Source organism: Geotrypetes seraphini, chromosome 4, assembly GCF_902459505.1.
Source record: "Geotrypetes seraphini chromosome 4, aGeoSer1.1, whole genome shotgun sequence".
In the NCBI taxonomy this organism is placed as follows: Eukaryota; Metazoa; Chordata; class Amphibia; order Gymnophiona; family Dermophiidae; genus Geotrypetes; species Geotrypetes seraphini.
This window is the reverse complement of record NC_047087.1, coordinates 105,746,646-105,767,570: the sequence shown is the minus strand read 5'-3', so window position 1 is coordinate 105,767,570 and position 20,925 is coordinate 105,746,646. Positions and strand designations below refer to the sequence as shown.

The 20,925-nt window shown below is 44.4% G+C and overlaps 1 protein-coding gene across 6 annotated transcripts in view; it reads right to left on the bottom strand.

The window, feature by feature from the left end:
- The window catches only part of STXBP5L (syntaxin binding protein 5 like), an 815,959-nt gene that overhangs the window by 427,411 nt on the left and 367,623 nt on the right, over positions 1–20,925 (bottom strand). For all 6 annotated transcript variants that reach the window (XR_004539193.1, XM_033941651.1, XM_033941652.1 and 3 more), the window contains one exon: positions 9,132–9,204. Coding sequence is in view for 5 of the 6 variants with exons in the window: in XM_033941651.1 (XP_033797542.1) it covers positions 9,132–9,204 (73 nt within the window). In the remaining variant the exon portion in view is untranslated. The remainder of the gene's footprint in view (positions 1–9,131; positions 9,205–20,925) is intronic.

The following is a 20,925-nucleotide window of genomic DNA, read 5'->3' as shown; positions in this document are numbered from 1 at the left end:
AAAGGACCCAAGTTGTACCACTTTAAAACCCGGAAAAGAAAAGGCCACTCTACCCGGTCGAATGCCTTTTCAGCATCAATAGCCAGTCCTATTACCGGGCTTGGGATAGTTTTAGCATGTGCATTTATATGATGAAAGAGACGCAAATTATCTCCTATAAACCTTTGTTTAATAAAACCCACTTGATCTTTGTGAATTAGAGAAGGGATCACTTTATTGAGTCGCATAGAAAGAAGTTTGGCCAAGATCTTGTAGTCAAGGTTAAGAAGAGAAATAGGATGAAAGTTTTTGACCAGAGTGGGATCTCTATCCGGCTTTGGGATAACCACAATGGTCGCCTCAGTAAAATTGAATTGTTTGTCTGGGGTTGAGTGGAGAAAGTCATAATATGAGAGAAGGTGAGGAGCCAAAATAGAACGAAAAAGCTTGAAAAACTCATTCGTAAATCCGTCAGGGCCCGGGGCCTTACTGCTAGGTAGGGAGGATATTGCAGCTTCAATCTCAGAAATGGTTATGGGAGATTCTAAGTCCAACTTTGTAGAGTCTGCTAAGGTAGGGTGATCAATGGAGGCCAAGAAGGAGTCTATTACCGAATCAGAGGAAGAAAAGTCAGATTTATATAAAGTGGCATAAAAATTCTCAAATTGAGAGGAAATCAAGGGTCGGGTCGTGACCATCTGTCCGGACGAAGTTTGAACAGCTGTGATGTGCAAGATAGCCTAAGATATCTCACCAGAGGACGCCCCATAAGGTTATCTCCCATGTAGTGACCTGAAGCTGAAACAAAAAGATCTCGCCTGGCTGTACATGAAACTAAAGTGTTATATTCGTATTTAAGATTCTGGATCCGTTGGAACAGGGATGGATCATATAAATGAGCCGACATGTGTTGCAATTCTAAAACTTTGATAGAGGATTCCAGATCTTTCTCTTTTTGCAGAGATTTCTTTTTCTGCCAAGAAGCGAGTTTGATCAGTTCACCTCTAAGGGAGGCTTTATACGCCTCCCAAACAATTGAGGGGCAAACTTCAGGATCCCTAGAATTGATTTCGAAGAATTCAGAAGTGAAAGATTTGATTCTGTCGACAATTTCCTCATCTAGGAGAAGAGAGTTATTTAAACGCCAAGAGGGAGAATCTTTGCGGGGAGCAGAAACGGACATGTGAAGAGAGATGGCCGCATGATCGGTAAGGGAGATCGGATGTATGATAGTGTCCGTCAGGTTGTGCGTGAGAGAAGAAGACAGAAGAAAAAAATCTATTCTAGAGTAGGTATTATGTGGTGGTGAAAAATGAGAGTACTCTCTGCCCTTTGGATGGAGCAATCGCCACGGATCAACTAAGGAAAAAGCTTCCTTTAAGGCATGCAAAGCTGCGAAAGATCTAGATTTGGAAGGTTTGCAAGATGACGATCTATCAATATATATATCTTGAATTTGATTAAAGTCACCTCCCAGGATCAAAGGGTATGATCCATATTCCACTAAAGCCAGCTGAAGGTCTCTGAAAAATTCCGGATGGTCCAGAACAGGGGCGTAGATGTTGAGGAACACATAATCCACCGAGTGCAATGCAGCATGCACTAGACACCATCTTCCTTCGGGGTCTGTTGTAGAAGAATGAATGACAAGAGACAGTTTATCATTAAAAAGTATTGACACACCATTCTTCTTACGCTGAGTTGCGGGAGAGTAGAGATGAGTGGAATAGCCCCTCAACCGAAATTTTAGGGCAGCAGCAGGGGGAAGATGAGTCTCTTGTAAAAAGATGACATCTGGGTGTTTAGCAGATATATAATTAGCTATCTTTTTTCTTTTAATAGGATGATTCAAACCATTCACATTGAGAGAGAAAACATGTAAGTCAGCCATGAGCATTAATAAGCAGTACAAAAGTGTAGCAAATGGTACCCACATGCAATGGAAGCAAATAGCAAATCAAATAAATATTATAGACACTCCTGTCAAAGAAGAAAGATAGAGAAAGCAAAAGGGGAAAAAAAGAGAAGCTAGCAAGAACAGCACAAAGCACAGTCAAAACGGACCATACCATCATGCATATGATAAAACAGTTAAAGGGTGCTCCTGTGAGCACAGAGATGTAACACATGTAGAGCAGCAAACATAGCCCCACACCCAGAAAATACAAAGAACAGACTTGAAGGCTATATTGGAAACATATCAAAACAGTTCAGTTATATACCACAACAGCAGAAGATATGCCGGCAAGAACCAGCAGCGCCTCAGCACTTCAGCGCATTTTTAAGGATTCTAAGAACGCCACTAGCTCATCAGGATCTGTGTATGAGGTGGTGCGGTTGTTGTAGGTCACCCTCATCCGCGCCGGATACATAAGACCATATTTAGCTCCTATATCTTTAAGCTCCTGCCTGTGGGACAGAAACGCTTTCCTCTTCAGTGCCGTGGATTTAGCCAGAACTGGAACAATGAAGAATTTCCTGCCTTGATGAAGCATCTGTAATTTAGATTTTGCAGCTGTGAGTATCTGCAGTGCTTGTTGGAATCTGAGAAGCTTAGCCACTATGGGCCGAGGTGAGGAAGCTTGTGAAGAAGGATGAGAGGGCACGCGGTGGGTGTGCCCTATTTCCAACGGAGGTGAAAAAACAAGGCCCAGGGTTGCAGGCAGGAAAGATGTCAGAAATGATACCATGTCAGAACCTTCAGAAGATTCAGGCAGCCCAATGATCCGTAAATTAGATCTCCTGCTACGATTAGAGAGATCCTCAATGTCGCGTTGTAAGGAGAGAAGCAGCTTGTCATGTTTAGACACCATTGCCTGTGTGGACTGCATGGCAGCTTGGTGTTCTTCGAGGGCATCAAGACGGTGGCGCGCGTCCACGAATTGTGAGTTCAGCGCCTCAATTTCCCCCCGCAGGAGCTTAGTTTCTTCGACCTGCTCCTGAACAATTAGCTTAACAGAGCGCAGTTCTTTTAGGAGCAGATCGAGTGAGGCCTCGTCCGTTTTCGGCGCCATTTTTTCTGGCGAGCATGGATCGGGTTTAGGCCTCTTACCGTTGAGTAGCGCGGGCGGACTAGAGTCGCACTTGACCGGTTTCGGGGGCGACATCGGAGGCTCGAGAGAGGATTTATGCAGGCGGTTTGAGGGTAAAATTGCCAGGAAATAGCCTGTTTATCAGCGATTTGGGTACAGGTGTGGAGGAGCTGTTACCCCATGTGCCCGATCTCCGCGGCAGTCAGGCTCCGCCCCCCCCCCTTTGCTCCTCTTTCAATCTGCTTGATGTCTGGCATACGCTTCACCCTGGTAAGCAAGACTATACTCCTTTATCTTGAGCACATGGCTTGCAGTCAAGGATCTATAACTGGTTACTATCCAAGAGTTTGTTCTCCAACACTCGTATAGCTGGGATAGGCCCATACTGTGTGTCAGATCATGTTCTTATTTGGTGTAAGTTGGATATCGGTCAGGTTGGGGATCGAGCATTTTCCTCTGGCATTATATAGACACACTAGATTTTTGGATCACTTACTTGACAAGTGGTGTGATTTCCAGCATCACAATGCAGCACATAATGATGATCCGGTGTTATACTGGGAAATCGTACAAGTGGACTTGAGAGGAGAAATCATAGCTTATACTAGTTTCCAGAAGAAGACTCGAGACCATCAAATTGTTTGTTTGGAGAGGCAAGTGCAGGCAGATCGGATGTAGTATGCTTGCTACCCTACTGCCCAGAGGAAAGCAGCCCTTTTAGCTTGGCAGGCGGCTCTAAATGAGTCGATCCAGACTAGAATGATGTGGTATTCAATATTTTAAACATAAATTTCACCTCTATGGTAATAAGAGGAGGAAGCTTCTCGCTCATTTGGTAAGCACTTCAGAAGGCACCATGCGCATGGTGCAGATATCGGATGTGGGTGGGCATCTAGTGCATACAGATGGGGAAATCACAGATATGTTTCAAACATTTTATAGGGCATTATATCCTCCTTATGCATCTGAGCTGGATAGTGAGATATATCTGGATAACATCGAGGTCCTTCAAGTTACCGCTCATCAACAGCAGATGTTAAGCGCCCCTATTACAGAAGATGAAATATCCATGGTCATCCAATCCAGTAAGCTTTGGAAGAATCAATTCTGAGATAGTGCATGTTTTAACCAATAACTTCAATACCTTTGTCCAGAGGGGATCTTTACTATCAACAAGAGATGCAAATATAATAGTCTTTTTGAAACCTGGCCGAGACCCAACTCTTCTGAGTTCGTACCATCCTATCTCACTCTTGAATAAACAGGCGAAGTTGTTTGCACAGATCTTGGCAAATTGTTTGTTTCGTGTCCTGCCTCATCTTATAGCAGACCCTAAAGTTGGCTTTGTTCGTGATCGCAGATATTTACCTCCATAGAACATGTAACACATCATAATCTTTGTTAGTGAGCTTTGATGTAGAAAAGGCATTCGTCAGGGTATCTTGTAGGTTTTTAAATGCCACTTTGAAGCATTATGGTTTAGAGGGATTTTTCTTCGATGCTATTTCCATGCTGTACAATTCTCCTTGGGCTTCTGTTTGGTTCAATGAAGTCCTACCGGATCCCTTTGCAATCAGCAGGGGCACTAATCAAAGGATGTCCACTGTCACCTTAATTGTTTGTTCTTACCCTTGACTCTTTGATATGTGATATCTTGCAGACTACGGATATCAGAGGGGTTCACATAAATGCATCCAAGTTTAAGGTATCAGCTTTTGCAGATGACCTTCAAGTCCATGTCACCAACTCAGAGTAGTCTTTACAATCCATGTTGGTAGTAATTGCTGAATATGGAGATTTTTCGGGATTTAAATTCAATTTAGATAAATCACTGGCTCTTGCCACAAAAAGAGTGGTGCGGGACAGATGAGAGGGGCCGTTTCCTTTGAAATGGTCTGTTCATTCATTTCGGTACCTTGAGATTCAATTCAGACTCTTTTTCACACCTAAAGGAGCCTAATTTGACTTTGTTGATGGACTATACTCGCCACTGTTTGGCTAGTTGGAAATTTTTCTGATATCTCTTCATGGTAGAATCCATCTATTCAGTATGATAGTTTTTCTGAAATGGCTCTATGTCTTACAGCTCTTGCCCATCCTGCCTTTTGAAAAAATATTTACACATTTTATATTGGCTTTTTATCTACCTTTTTTTGGAAAGGTGGGAAACCTCGTATGATCTTTCATTTTCTTTTGGGCTCTTGGTCTCATGGTGGCATGGGCATCCCAGATATGCAATTATATGATCTGGCCTGTTTAGTTCGATATCTCGGAGATTGGATTTTAGATAAAGAGATATTTACCTCTGTGGAATACGAACGGGCCTTCTATCGCCGCCATTTACTATGTTGCCTGGCATTTGAACTCTCTCCTTCAAGCGCCTAAGTCTTTCCTTCCTGTTTACTTGCACCGTAGTTTAATGTTAGGCTCCCTATGGGATGCTTGGAGAACTTTAGTGACGTTGCTGGGGGGGATGCTGAGATATCGGACAAGTTACCTATTCAGGGTAATCTAGAATTTTTGCCCGTACAGGAAAATCCAAGTTTCCGGAGATGGGCCCAAGAGGGATTAACTTTCAACAGGTACCGGGAACTTTGACCAAGGATTATTATGCATATATGCAGTTATGGCACTATATGTGTTCTTTGAATAGGGCTGGGTTGCGGTTTGCCCTGGGATTTAAGATTAAGGGATTTTTTGATAGGCTTGTAGATGAGGAGTTAAGAACATAAGAAGTTGCCTCTGCTGGATTACACCAAAGGTCCATTGCACCCAGCAGTCCGCTCCTGCGGCGGCCCATCAGGTCCATGACCTGTAAGGTGATCCTTCGTCTAAAACCCTTCAATCCCCTTTATTCCTCTATCTGTATCCCTCAATCCTCGTATCCTTCAGGAATTTATCCAATCCTTCTTTGAAACCCCATAATGCACTCTGTCCTATCACAACCTCCGGAAGCGGATTAACTGCTACTATAATACACAAGGCTTTGTATTCTCTTTCCCCCGGTAAATCATGGGAGGCTTTATGCATCAGATGGGCACCGGTCCTAGGCATGTCTCTGCAGGACTTAGATGTAGGCTGTCTTATTAAACGTATACCTACCCTCTCTGTGAATGTTGATTTATGAGAATGCCAGTCTAGAATATTACACCGAGCTTATTTCACGTGTGTTCAGTTGTTCAATCTGGGTTAACGGACTCTTCTCAATGCGAGAAATGTCACAGGGAGGAAAAAAATTTTTTCATGTTTTTTTGGAGATGTCCCTCAGTCAGGGATTTTGGATGAGTGGCTCGTTATTTGGAACTTCTGCTAGGGAGAACTATTCCGTTGGCCCTGGTGGCTTTTCTATTGGACAGGTTTGAGGCCTTCTGCATCACTACTGGCTTACACAGGCTTTTTGTTTGGAAAGCTAGCTTGCTGGCTAAAAAAGTCATTTTAGGGGTCTGGACTTGGCGTAATCGCTTGCACGCTTTAATGCTCATGGAGAGAGGTCAAGTGAGTTTCCTTCGAAAGAAAAAGTTTTTTCTCCAAATTTGGGATCCTTATATCTATTCTCTGCCACACTGTGCTTGCATTTTGATACTTAATACCTTGTGAAGTGATGGGATACAATATGGCTCGAGTTGATAGGTAATGAATAGTACTGGACCCAGCCTGCTGACCCTATACTCTGCTTTTTTCTCTTTCTTCTTCCCCCCCCCCCCGACATCATTAATAACACTTATTAACACTAAAAGGCCCTGGGGGGGGGGCTCTGGGTGGTATTTTCTGGGTTCCATAAGAGCCCAGTACCCAGGTATGGTTTGATAGCTGTTATGTATAAGGTGTCAGTTTGAAAGTGGCCCCCACAATATTAGGTGGTAGGGGTTAAGTGAAAGGCGTACTGACAAACGCCAGGTCCCAGGTTCAGTTCCTTCACAGAAGTTTCATTAGGGATAGAATCAAATAAGAAGCACAGCCAGGGGTGATTATATAAAGAATATATTATAGAAATAGTCTTACAGAAAAGTAATATTTATAAGCATTACAATTAAGCAGAGAGCATTACACTTAAGCAGAGAGCAAGCAGTCTCACTGCCTTACAGAGGTCAGAGGTAAAGAGGGACATAGAAGCTTGTAGTTCTAGGAAGCTTCGTGTTCCATAGATAAAGGGAAGGATAGACCGAGAGAAGGGGAGCCAAGACAGAACCAGAGTGCCAAGCAAAGAGCCAAGAGGTAGTTAGATAGAAAGAGAGAGAGGTCACTTGATAGAGCAGAGAGCAGGCTTTTATACCTTGGAATCTTATTCTGAATAGAGAAAATATTGTATCTCCCAGTATCTTTCTGTTTAGAATTTGTAAACTGTTTGAGACAATGGTTAATTTAATTAACAAAGGAGGGTGAGAAACCTGATGGGATTAAGTCTCTGGCTTGATCTGTGCACCATTATCCTAAGCACCCTCTTAATCAGGCATTAACACCTTTTAGCTAGCCATGATTCAAGCAGGGCTACTTGAAACTTAAAATATATCAATCAGGGCTACTTAAAACAGTTTCCCTGCACTAAGGGTCTATCTGCCTTCCCATGCCAGGGTCAGATTGATATAATCTCCCAGAGGCCTCTAGGCTGACAGTCATCATAGAGGAAAGAGCCGTTGCAAACGAGGAAGGCTCGACGTCAAAGCAGTGGAGGCTGGTAGACCCTCGGTCGAAGTCGAGGCCGAGGTCGACTTCGGAGTCGAGGAAGAAGTGGATTCCATCTGGAAGAGCCTCTCCACTGAAAGTAGACGACGTGTAAGCACAAGGTTGAAGAACAGCACAGCGGTTGCACGAAGCCCAAGACAGTTAAGGTACCTGGTATGCTTCATGAAGCCGGTAGCTGGCCGGGATATAGAAGGAAAAAACAGCCGCTGTAAAGTCGAAGCCTGTGGGCTGCGACCGAGCGACCTGCCCCAGCAACCGGACGGAAGAAAGAAAATTTTTTTTTTTTTTTAAAACAAGAAATTAAAGAAACACAGCGATTCGTGAAGAAAATAACACAAAACTGCGGTGTGAGAAGGAACGAAGTTAGTTAGTTAAACGCAGAGAGTCAAAGTCGGACTTCTCGGCTCCGTGGAAAACTGAGAACTGAGGAGACGTGCCCTGTGCTGGGCGGGAAGGCACTCGCGCATGCGCGGTGCGGGCGACTCAAAACTTCAAGTTTCTTCAAGCAAATCTGCTTGTGAGGCGTCCACATCCGGGCTCCGTCGATGATGTCACCCACATGTGAGAATAGGCTGCCTGCTTGTCCTGGGATAAATGCTGTTGCTGCTGCACAGGGAAGTGGGGTGGGGTGAGGGAAATGGAGGGGGAGGGAATGCTGCTGCAGCTGCTGTACAGGGAAGTGGGGAGGAGGGAAATGCTGTTGCTGCTGCACAGGGAAGTGGGGTGGGGGGAGGGAAATGGAGGGGGAGGGAATGCTGCTGCAGCTGCTGTACAGGGAAGTGGGGGGGGGAGGAAAATGCTGTTGCTGTTGCACAGAAAAATGGAGGGGGAGGGAATGCTGCTGCTGCTGCTGCTACTGCACAGGGAAATGTGGGGGGATCAAAATGCTGCTGCTGCTGCACAGGAAGTGGGGTGGGGGAAATGCACAGGGGAATAGAAGGGGGAGAGAAATGCTGCTGCATAGGGGGCAGGGAGAGAGACAGATAGAAAGAAAGACAGTCAGCAGGAGGGAGGGAGACAGAAAGAAAAGAAGAAAGACATGGGGCAGGGAGAGACACAGAAAGACAGACAGACAAAGGGGGCCAGGGAGAGAGACAGACAGAAAGAAAGACAGTGGGAGGAAGAGAGACAGAAATAAAGAAAGACAGACATATATTCTAGCACCCGTTAAAGTAACGGGCTTAAATACTAGTTACCACTATAAACTCACAAACTACCAACACATAAATAGTTTTTAAAAATGTTGAAGTACTGAAAGTTTGTGAATTCACAGTGCTAATGAAGTTCCTCTAAAAAAAAACAATTTTTTTGAAATGCTAACATGTGAAATGAGTTTTCTAAAAATAACTGGCTCCAAAATTTCAGCAACAATGATTTATGTAGTTAATTCTAAAGTTAAGCATACATTTTTCTGAATATTGACTTCATTATACTTACTTGCTTTGTGTCAGATCAACAACTATTAGATCTTTTTCCAGCAGCACAACCACAGCATAAGGTTCCTGGAATTCTACAAAAAATAGCTAGTTAAATAGGTTTAAAATGGAGAATTTTCCAATTTTAAACACTGTGCTAATCAAGCTGTATAACAATCAATTGACATACTTGAACAAACAGTTATGATAGAAGTCTTTTCTATCTTAGAAATTACTATATTATAAAACACTGCAACTTAAATAATTAGTTAATGCTGATGGAACAGGCATTGTGCTGAAGATTTTCAAAACTTTAACGTGGTCGCTAAACCGGTTCCAGCAGCGGATTATTAAAATGGCTTACCGTGTTCTTTTCTGAGCTTCCTAGCAGTCTCCGAGTCTGCCATGCAAATGTATTACAAAGTCATTAATATGTAAAGAATAACTCTGGTTGATTCTCTATTATCACCGGGTGATTCTTTAACTCCGCAGTCCTACATTTGTGAGCAAACTTTTCCGGTAGGTTTGAGCTGCTGTAGCCTTATTTTCTGGTCAGTGCCTGAGCCCTGATTGGCTCAGAAATTGACTGGAAGATAAAGTTTATACCCTCGATAATCTTCTTTCTGTTACATCCCTGTAGGATTCCATATGCTAGTTATTCAATTCCAACCCGCAATCTGGGAGTTGCAGAAATCCACAAACTTTTCTGAGCACATGCTCCACCCCCCTTAGCCTGAGAGCTAGCAAACATATCCAGTTAAGTCCCAAAGCCAAGCAACATACCTGGACAAATCCATGACAAGGGAGTACGGGGGAGGATCCCCAGGAACATAAGTAATTCTTGAACTGGTTTGCTCTGCAAAATATTAACAAGTAATAAACAGGCACAAAGGCAACTCAGAAAAACATTGCGAAACAATATAGAACTAACCTGCTGTGTGCAACGAGCATCCCAAGAAAGGCCTTCGGTAATGCATATACTCACAGAAAGCGCTCCATAGGATTTATCAACTGGCTGGAAAACATTCAAGCCTATAAGGAGAATCATCAAGGTAGAAAGAAGCAGGCTATTCCAAACAACTGAGTGTACACAAAGAGGGCGGATCATATGGAATCCGACAGGAACTATCGAAGGTATAAACCTAATCTTCCATTCTGTTACGTCTCTTCTGGATTCCATATCCTAGGTGACGTACTAAAGTAATGGTAACATCTAAGGAGTGACTGAAGAGCCTGCCCTCAACACTTAAGTCCCAAAAGTGGCAGCAGAATGAGCCACCATATCCACTTGGCAAAACCAGGTAAAAGTATGGAGAGGATCCAGTAGCCGCCCCGCAAAGTTCATGATTTATTATTCATTTATTTCAATTTTTATCCCGTTCTCCCAGAAGCTCAGAACGGGTTACAATTTGACATTCACAATCAATTTAAAAACAGATTAGTCATGATAACATTTAGGTTACATTTAGACAATTACAGATCTATTCTAGAGTCCAGCCTGGTCATAGCAAAGAGTAATTGGAGAGTAAATTGAGGAAGCTGGTCATTGAGGTCCTATTGTTGGAATGACTCACACGTGCAAGACACCACCCACAATTGAGCCACATTACCAGATAAGTGGGCATTAAACGAAATTGGTGGCTGCTTGCCGTGGGCAATGGAAGTCTCTGAAATGGCCATTTGAATCCATAGAATGATCGAATCCTTGGCCACCAGCCAACCCCGGCGAGGCACAGCAGTCAGGACAAATAAGCGATCAGACAGCCAGGAAGCATTAGTGCTCTCCAAACAGTGGAGCAAGACTCTCCTGACAACCAAGTTGCGCAAGATCCGATCCTTTTGCGCCGAGCCTGCGAAAGGAAATGCAGAGAAATGAACTTCCTTGTTGACATGGAATGCAGAAACTACCTTCGGTAGAAAAGAAGGAAAGTGCAGTATGGAGAAAACTCCTGCATTCAGAATATGTATAAAGGACTCTGTTAGATCCAGAAGAGAAGCATTTTTCAGTATACTAATGGGGCCTCTCCAAGGTCCTGCAGAACAATGTTAATATTCCATGAAGGGAAAGGAAGACGCAAGGGAGGTTGCAAATGAAGTGCCCCTCTCAGAAATCTGGACACAGCTGGAGGAGGAGTAAGTGAACTAGTGCCTCTATGCCCTCTAAAACATGAAAGGCCTGCAACCTGAATTTTAAGGGAGGCCACTGCTAAACCTGTTTCTAGGCCCACCTGAAGAAAAACTAAGACCACTGAAATGAGAGTCCTCTCAGGCTCCACGGGATTTTTAATACACCACTGTTGGAAACCTTTCCATGCTTTGGCATAAGATGCAATAGTAAAGGGTTTCATTGAGCGCAAAAGAGTTGAAATAACTACATCCAATAAACCATGGTTCATCAAAGCTGAGCGCTCAAGAGCCATGCCGTAAGACCAAAATGTTGTGTGTTCTCCATGGGCATTGCCCCTTAAAGATGAAGAGGGAGACAGAGTTTCTCACCCCAATGAAGACAGATGAGATCTGCATACCATGGGTGATGAGTCCAGACTGAAGCTACTAGAAGCACCATGTTGCAGAGTAGTGCTGACTCTGGACTCCTTTTCCAGACGACCTGCCGGACAAAGTCCAGAAACAAATCTGGAGGCAGGTAAAAGAAGTCTATCCTGCTTCCCAAATGACATCCAGTACCCACTGATCTGATAAAACGTGAGAGCAGTTTCTGAGAAATTGAGAAAGTCGGCCTATAAAATGAGGAAAACCCTGCCTAACCTGTGCGACATTGGGGCTTTTCAGGTTCTGCCACTGCTCAGGAACTGGAGGCCTGAGGATGCCTGGAATTGGAAGTGTTATAATGAGGGTGATAGCCTTGGGAATATCTCTAGGAATATCTGCAGATCCCCGGATAAAACCTGCGGGAAAACAAAAACTACTACGATCTCCACCTGACGTCCACCCAAACTTGCTCACAGGAAGAGACTGAGGGAGGAAATGTAATACTGTTCATGAGATCATCCAGACCTATACCAAAAAGAAGCAAGCCCTTGAAAGGGTCTGCTTAAAATGGCCTTTGAGGCAGCATCCCAAGCCCAATGACGGATCTAAAAATTCTGGTGCGCAGACTCTGAATAAGCAGAGACTTTACTGAGAACTCAAAAGAGATCCTAAAAGATGTCTGCCACAGAATCCACACCATCCGTCACCAGCGGAGGACAGGCATACAGCTCCACAGAGGACGCAATGTGCAAACCGGAATGACTGGTTCGTACCCTAAAGGAAGCGGCAGCTGCTGCCTCGATATCTAAAAATGCCACTTCAAAAGGCTCTTTCACATCATGTCTACCCTGCGATTTTGAGAATCCTGAAGCATTACTTCCCCATCATTAGGGAAGGCTGTGCACCGGATAACCTGTGCCATAGCGAAATCCACCTTAGGCTGTCAAAACCTGCTGAAAATCAGGAGCCACTGGGTAAAGCCTAGATAGAGCTTTAGCAGGCTGGAAAGAGTTTTCTGGAGTATCCCATTGTCCTGAAACCGGACCAAGAAGCTATGGATGAGATGGAAAAAAGGGAGGCAGCACATTATAACGGTCCATGGCCAAAACCTGAGAAGTGGGAGGCGGAGAATCCAATTGGAGCTCTTTCAGAACATCAGGAGCAAAATGCTTACAGACAGAAGGGTGATCACGCAAATCTGGACTCTCAGGGCAGCCAAGACTAACCCCAGCAAAGATAGCAGTCAGATCCAGTATAGAAGCAGTGGCAGGAGACAGAAGAGGTATAATATCTGCATGGCAACTGCTGCAATTGAGGCCTGCCACAGCCAGATGAGAGGGCTCCCGAACAGGAAGCTCCGCCACTGGTGCAAAAGACTAAGAAAATCCCAACGTACCTGCTGAGCATGTCAAACAAGTGGGGTCTGAAGAACACGCCCTTCCAGAGAAGTTGAATAAAATCTGGAGAAAAGGTACACTCCACAAACATGGCAGGACTCTACTGAGGTACATGCACTGCGCCACAAAGTCCCCAGATATGGAATGCAGGCATTCTGTGCCAGACTGCAGAATGGCCTCTGGGCAAGATTTTATCCCGAAGTCAAGGACCCAGATCGGCTCCCCAGCCCTAGAGTACCCGGAAGAGGTGAAGTCTGGAGCTCCTGCCTCCTCCCCCAGTGTGCTACAGCAAGCGGTAATCAATCGTTGACCCAGTACCAATCCAGTGCAAACAATGTACAAATTCTACAGATTAGGGGTTAAGGAGTCCATCCCAAACGATTTTGTATCAAATCGAGAGGTTTTTGAGGGAGAAATAAAAGTTAGAAAAAAAGATCATTTTTAAAATCCACGATGGCCGAAGTCACAAATTTGTTCCAAAAACTGCAAAAAATAAACAAAAACTGAGAATAAAAGTGATTTGGGTTCTGGGGAGGTGGGAAGAATTTTGAGTGATATGCCACCAACGTCAGAGGGGCAGCTTATGTTTATTAACCCCCGAGGAAGACCCGCTGAGGGTTGAAACGCCCAAAAAAGGAAAGGGCGTTGGGAGTCATTAAAACATTAGTGTTGATGGTGGCAGGATCCACTGAATCTTAAGATAAGTGTTGCCTTTCAACTTGAATTAGAAGTTTCTTCATATGATTCATAATGTTTTTAAAGAAAATATTTATAGATATCATAAAATTATTTTAAAAAATTAAAAATAAATTAAAGGATTATAAGTAAAGAAATAAAGATTCAATAGGTATTCAATAGATTAGTATGAGGTGGTGGACATAAATGATTATAATAATATACAGGACAGGAACTTGGAATGATGTATATCATAAGAGATTCCGAAGACTGATATCTGTATAATTTATGATATGTCCACCACAAGTTTAATTACTCAGAGAGGAAATAAAAAACACAATTGAGACACCCATAAGAAGGGTATTACAACCAGGACGAAGGAAGTCATCATGCCGCTGTATCGTGCCGCATCTGGAATACTGTGTCCAATATTGGTCACCTTACCTCAAAAAGGACATGACGATGCTTGAGAGGGTTCAGAAAAGAGCGACGAAGCTGATAAAAGGTATGGAAAACCTTTCATATGTTGACAAGTTAGAAAGGCTGGGGCTCTTCTCCCTGGAAAAGCCGAGACTCAGAGGAGACATGATAGAGACTTTCAAGATCATGAAGGGCATAGAGAAGGTAGAAAGGGACAGATTATTCAGCCTATTGGGAACCATAAGAACAAGGGGGCACTCGGAAAAGTTGAAAGGGGACAGGTTTAGAACAAATGCTAGGAAGTTCTTTTTCACTCAGAGGGTGGTGGACACCTGGAATACATTTCCGGAGGTTGTGAAAGGACAGAGTACACTAAGGGGCTTCAAAGAAGGATTGGACAAATTCCTGAAAGATACAGGGATTGAGGGATACAGATAAAGGTAGGGACAGCTTATGAAAAGGGTAAGGATAAAGGGGATACAAGGGTGTAGACAAGGATCTCCTTAAAGGTCATGGACCTGGTGGGCCGCTGCAGGAGCGGACCGCTGGGCGCGATGGACCTCTTGGTCTGACCCAGCGGAGGCAACTTCTTATGTTCTTATAATAGTGAATATTAGGAATTAATAAATAAACAGTTTATTTGTTATTATAACATTTAAATTAGTTTCAAAAATTCATCATTACAATTTGTTCTTTTTGACCATCTGAATAATCCCCTTTTTTTTTTGCTATAAACATTTTGATACATGGGGTTGATATTTTAAGGCTTTATTTTGTAATAGCACAGTGTCAGAATGGAGGGAAGGATTTTTCTGCCTCAGAAACTGCTCCAAATGACCAGACTTGAAGATCTTCGGACTGCCAGTTGGCCAGACACTGACTGTGACCTCCGCCCCCACGAATTCTTGCCATGTGGTCGGGGGTAGGGAAAAAAGCCTGCACCTTGAAACCCGGGGGTTTCTCTCCAGACGCAGACAGCCTGCGCTTGAAACCTGTGATAAGGTCAGCGGGCAAGCAAACATCCAGAGAAAGGAACCCCAAGTTAAAGAAGGGTGGCACACAATAGGCTGGCTCCACAGATCCACCAGAACTTCACTGTGAAGCAGCAGTCTGGCACTAAGGGGCTGCATCCTTTCCTCTGATAGGGGACTATCAGAAGGGGGTCTCAAGGTACTGAAGCCACCAAACTGAACAAACTAAGTGAAAAAAATAAGAAATAGAAGCAGAGCAACTGCAAAAGACTTCTGCATGGATTATTTGCAGAAATTGTAACCAGATATGTTTCTCAGCTCTACGGCTAAGGGGGTGGAGCATGTGCTCAGAAAAGTTTGTGGATTTCTGCAACTCCCTTATTGTGGATTGGGACTGAACACCTAGTGTATGGAATCCAGAAGGGATGTAATAGAAAGGAAAGTAAGGCTAGACAGCTTAGACCTGCCAGAAAATTTTGCCGCTGCCACGTACCCCCACCACACACACACACATATCCCCCAGCAGCGGGACAGATGCCCACTTCCTCCCTCCGCATGCAACAACCCCCGACACCTCCCCCCATGGCAGCGGTAGAGATGCCTACTCCTTCCTGCTGCCAAGCAACACCCCCAACAACCCCCCCAGCAGTGGGAGAGATGCCCACTCCCTCACACTGTCATGTTTGTACCCCGATGACCCCCACCCCGCTATACTTTGTATATGAAGAATGGCTGATGGGATGCCTATTTCCTCTAGCCAGCAGGCCCACCTCTTCAAAATGGCAAGCCTTCTCCTCCCTGGTGCATCATGGCCCAGGTTGCATAAGGCCCCTCCTCTTCAAAATGACAGGCCTTCCTCTTCCCTGTGCATCCTGGAATGCACCAGGGAGGGGGTCTAAGGTTCTGACTGGCCTAGATACCTAAAGCCCCTCCTATAGGAGGAGCCTTAAGCAACCTGGGCCAATCAGAGCCTTAGGCCCATCATTTTGAAGAGGTAGGTATCTCTCCAGCCAGCCTTCGTAAACAAGGTATAGGAGTGCGGGGGGTCGTTGGAGGCACGATGGCAGCAGCGGGAGGGAGTGGGCATCTCTCCTGCTGCCGGGGACGGTGTTGGGGGTTTGCTTAGCAGCAGGCAGATGTGGACATCTCTGCTGCTGCCGGGGGGGGGGGGGGGGGTTTGGGGTTGTCGCTGGGGGTGTTGCTTGGCAGCGGGAGTGGGGTTGTTGCTTGATTTTGGCGGCAGGAGGGAGTGGGCATCCCTCTTGCCAATCTTCAATTTGGAGGGGGAGGGGTTTGTGTGTTTATTTTGTGCATGTGCCGAACGCTATCACCAGATATGGGCACATGCACATTTAGCAACTCTCCACAATTCTCTGCGAACCTCATTTGCATGTGCATTTTTAAAAGAATGACTCACATTTTTTAAATTGTTACAGTAGCGAACGTAATAGTGGCCCATCAGATTTTATTGCAAACATTTGAGAATCTTTCCAAAATATTCAATATGTGCTCAAAATATTTAGGTTTTTATATATGAGTCTTTCTTCAAGTTTAAGTTTCAAGTTTATTAAAATCTTATTATACCGCCAAATCAGACTTCAAGGCGGTGTACATATATTAAAATACAAGTGTTAAAAAATACAGGGTACAACAAAGGGATATCGTACAAAGACTTAACAATACAAGACTGACAGACAAACTGGTACAGAACGGAGGCAGTAGAACTACATTATTTTAAAGAGAAAGAACAAGTGGAATGGACAATAGGAGGGAGCAGATATCACATGAATCAATCATGTTCAAAGAGAAAAAAAAATCCTTAACATGACAGTTAAATGTTTAAAGCGTCCTTGAATAGATAAAAAATGTATGGTTGCATTGTGTTAATATGTCTCAGGGAAGGTACAGCAAGAAGGTTCTGGGAAATAGAGCAGAGGGTTCTATAGGAAGCCAGTGGGCCTTGACAAATAACAGCGTGACGTGGTCATATTTTTTAGCCTTAAATATAACTTTAATAGCTGTATTCTGCACGATCTGCAGGCGCCTAATTTCTTTTTGTGTTATTCCTTTATAGAGGGAATTATAGTAGTCTAGGCGAGAAATTATCAATGAATGAATTAAGATATTAATGGATTGAGAGTTAAGTAACTTAGAGAGGGAGTGGATCATTTGCAATCTTTGAAATAGCTACGAATTACTTAACTGATTTGGTTATGATATGTTAGTTTTGTATCATATGTGACACCTAAAAGTTTGAGGGTGGGAACTATTTGCAGAGGAATAGTTGAGATTGGCTTTGTAAGGGATTGGCCCTCTTTTACTGGGAAGATCATAACCTTTGTTTTGCTGACATTTAGGCTAACATATTAGCATCGAGCCAATCATGAATTTTTGTGTGTTTTTGCTTGATAACAGATACTTCTTTAGGGTCATTAAGGTCTATTGAATGAACCAATTGAATATGATCAGCATATGCAAATATGGTAAACCCTATAGATTGGGCAAGTGTCAAGAGAGGAGCCAAAAAAATGTTAAACAGTAAGGGTGACAGGATAGAACCCTTAGGGATATCAAACTTTGAAGGAGTAGAGTTAGAGGAAGTCCCGTCAAAAATCACTGTGAAAGTACTTTCGGAAAAATAAGTTGTAACCCATTCCAAGATTTGATCTCTGATTCCTATGTTATACAGTCATTGAAGAAGAAGTTTATGATCTATTGTGTCGAATGCCGTGGAAAGATCTAGAGAGATGAGGGCCACAGACTGGTGGTGGTCAAGGTGGTACAAAATATTTGTAGTTAGTCCAATCAGTAATAGTTCTGTGGAGTGGTGCTGCCTGAATCCAGTCTGTTTGGGGTGAAGCTTGTGTTTTTTTTCGATGAAATCCAATATTTGAGAGAAAACAATCTTTTCTGTTGGTTTGGCCAGAAAAGGGATATTTGCTATTGGCCTGTAGTTGGACTCTTCTGATGGGCTTATTTTGAAGTCTTTGACGATCGGTGTTATTATGGCATGCTTCCATAGACTTGGCATTGTTCCTGAGGACAAGCTTGTTTTTACCATGTCTAATATGTGGACTCCAAATACTGAAAAAAAAATGTTTCAAAACGAATGGCAGAATTGTCTCGGCTTGGGTCCCTCTGGTGTTTAATGTATTTATAAGTCTGAATTTCCGGGAGGGTAGGAAGGACAAAACAGGCACTTGTAGATACCGATAATTTGATATGGTTAACTGAGTCAGGACAAGTGGTAGCAAGATTTCCCTGGGATATGAGCAGGAGTTTATCTCGAATTAGTTGGATCTTATCTGCAAAATAAAAAGCAAGATTTTGAGCTGAGGGTAACAGGGTGGATGTTCATTGTTTATTTTGACTTGAAATTAACGATTTGATGAGAGAAAATAAGGCTGCGGAGTTTTTTGCCTTTAAAATGCAGTTGGAGCAGTGTTTGGTTTTTGCTTGATTGATTTTTGATTTGTAGAATTGTGCATGTTCTTTATATTTGTAAAGATTAATTAAGGATTTGTCTTGTCGCCATTTCCTTTCTAGGTTGTGCATTTGTTTGTTAAGCAATAAGAGTTCATCAGTGAACCATGGGTTTTTCACTTTCTGTGCAGGAATGGTGATAGTTTGAATTGAAATTAGTTTGTTTAGAAGCTCGGTTATTGTTGTATTCCATAAATTAATTTTATCATCAATAGATCTGCTGGATTTTTCTTCTGTATCAATTTGTAATTCGGATTTTAAGGTTATAAGGTCTAACTTATTGTAGTCACGGGTATTGATAATCATTGGTTTAACCCCAGTTGCTGTATGTCTCGAAGGCAGTAGAGGATAAAAATGGATTACAGAAATGGTTCCATTTTCTTGTTTCACACATACTGCTCAAAGGAAAACAACTAATAAGTGCAAACTAATTATCAAAAACTAAGGCACAATTTTATTAAACTGTGCTAGCAGTTTTTAGCATGGGGAGCTGCACTGAATGCCTTGCGCTGCTCCCGTTGCTCATAGGAACTCATTCAGTGCTGCTCCCTGCACTAAAAACTGCTAGCATAGTTTAATAAAAGGGGGTGTAAGTTGTTCAATCGTAGTCAATGAAAGACATACCACCTCAAACCTAGTCATAGAAAATTTAAGAGGGAGAAAAAAGCCCAAAAATGAAATAACAGCATAGCACTATCAAATGTACATTTCAACTGCTTTCAGTACTATCACAGGCATAAAGAAAATTGTCTTGCCCAACGTAGCAGTGAATGTTAATGGCAGAAGCAGGATATCAGTTCATTATTCCATTGGGCTGTATTTACTCTCTGTTTTTAAGAAATTCTAGTAAACAACGGCAATACATGAGTGGCTCCTTACAAATAATTTATTTGTTTTAAAGCTGCATGTCTATAATAATAAAACCCTAGAGTGTGCATGCGCTCTTGAAACTCCATGATTCCTGGCGCCGTGAGGTGTGGCTCTGTGCCGAATTCGATTTTCGAACACGGAGGCAGGCTAGAACACGGAGCAATTCCTCCCTTGCTGTCACTCACCACTAGAGGAGGTGGAGGATCCTCTGTGAATTCCAGCCATCTCCCTCTCAAGCGCTCGATCCTGTGAGCACTGCAGCTCCGCTCACGCTTCTCTCCTCCTCCCGTCTCTCGATTCCTGGAACGCCAAGATGACGGCGGGGCTGCGGCTGCGGGCGCTGGGCTGGCAACGGCAGTCACCTTCACTCACAGAGAGCTAGGACATGGGGAGCCATGATGGGGGGGGGGGGGAGGAAGAGGGAGGCGCCATTGGTCAGGCCAAAGGAAACTGGCAGAGGAAATCAGGGCAGTAGAAGGCCGCAAAGCAGCGTGTTTAGAGTGCTGCAGCCACTGCTAGAGTCTGCACGTTTGTCGGGACAGCGGGAAGGGAAGGGGCGGGGGGGGAGGCAAGGGACTAGAGACAGTCAGGGAGGAACTGGAGGGGAGAGGGAAAGGGGTCTGCTTTGGGGGAGGGTTGTGCTGGGAGGCAGACAGCTTGCTTGGGGGGAGGAAGACAGAAGGGGGGCTAAAGAGAGACAAGGAGGAACTGGAGGGGGAGAGGAAAAGGGGCCTGCTGTGGGGGAGGGGTGTGCTGAGAGCCAGACAGCTTTGCTTGGGGGGGGAAGACAGAAGGGGGGCCACAGAGAGACAGGGAGGAACTGGAGGGGGAGAGGGAAAGGAGGCTGCTTTGGGGGGAGGGATGTGTTGGGAGGCACACAGCTTTGCTTGGGGGGGGAGACAGAATGGGGGCCATGGAGAGACAGGGAAGAACTGGAGGGGAAGAGGGAAAGGAGGCTGCTTTGGGGGGAGGGGTGTGTTGGGAGGTAGACAGCTTTGCTTTGGGGAGGGGAGACTGAAGGGGGCCACGGAGACACAGTCAGGGAGGAACTGGAGGGGGAGAGGGAAAGGGGGCTGCTTTGGGGTAGGGGTGGGCTGAGAGCCAGACAGCTTTGTTTTGGGGGAGGAAGACAGAAGGGGGGCTAAAGAGAGACAGGGAGGAACTGGAGGGGGAGAGGAAAAGGGGCCTGCTGTGGGGGAGGGGTGTGCTGAGAGCCAGACAGCTTTGCTTGGGGGGGAAGACAGAAGGGGGGGGGGCCACAGAGAGACAGGGAGGAACTGGAGGAGGAGAGGGAAAGGAGGCTGCTTTGGGGGGAGGGGTGTGTTGGGGGGGAGACAGAAGGGGGCACAGAGAGACAGTCAGGGAGGAACTGGAGGGGGAGAGGGAAAGGGGCCTGTTGTGGGGGAGGGGTGTGCTGAGAGCCAGACAGCTTTGCTTGGGGGAGGGGAGACAGAAGGGGGCCACAGAGAGACAGTCAGGGAGGAACTGGAGAGGGAGAGGTAAAGGTGGC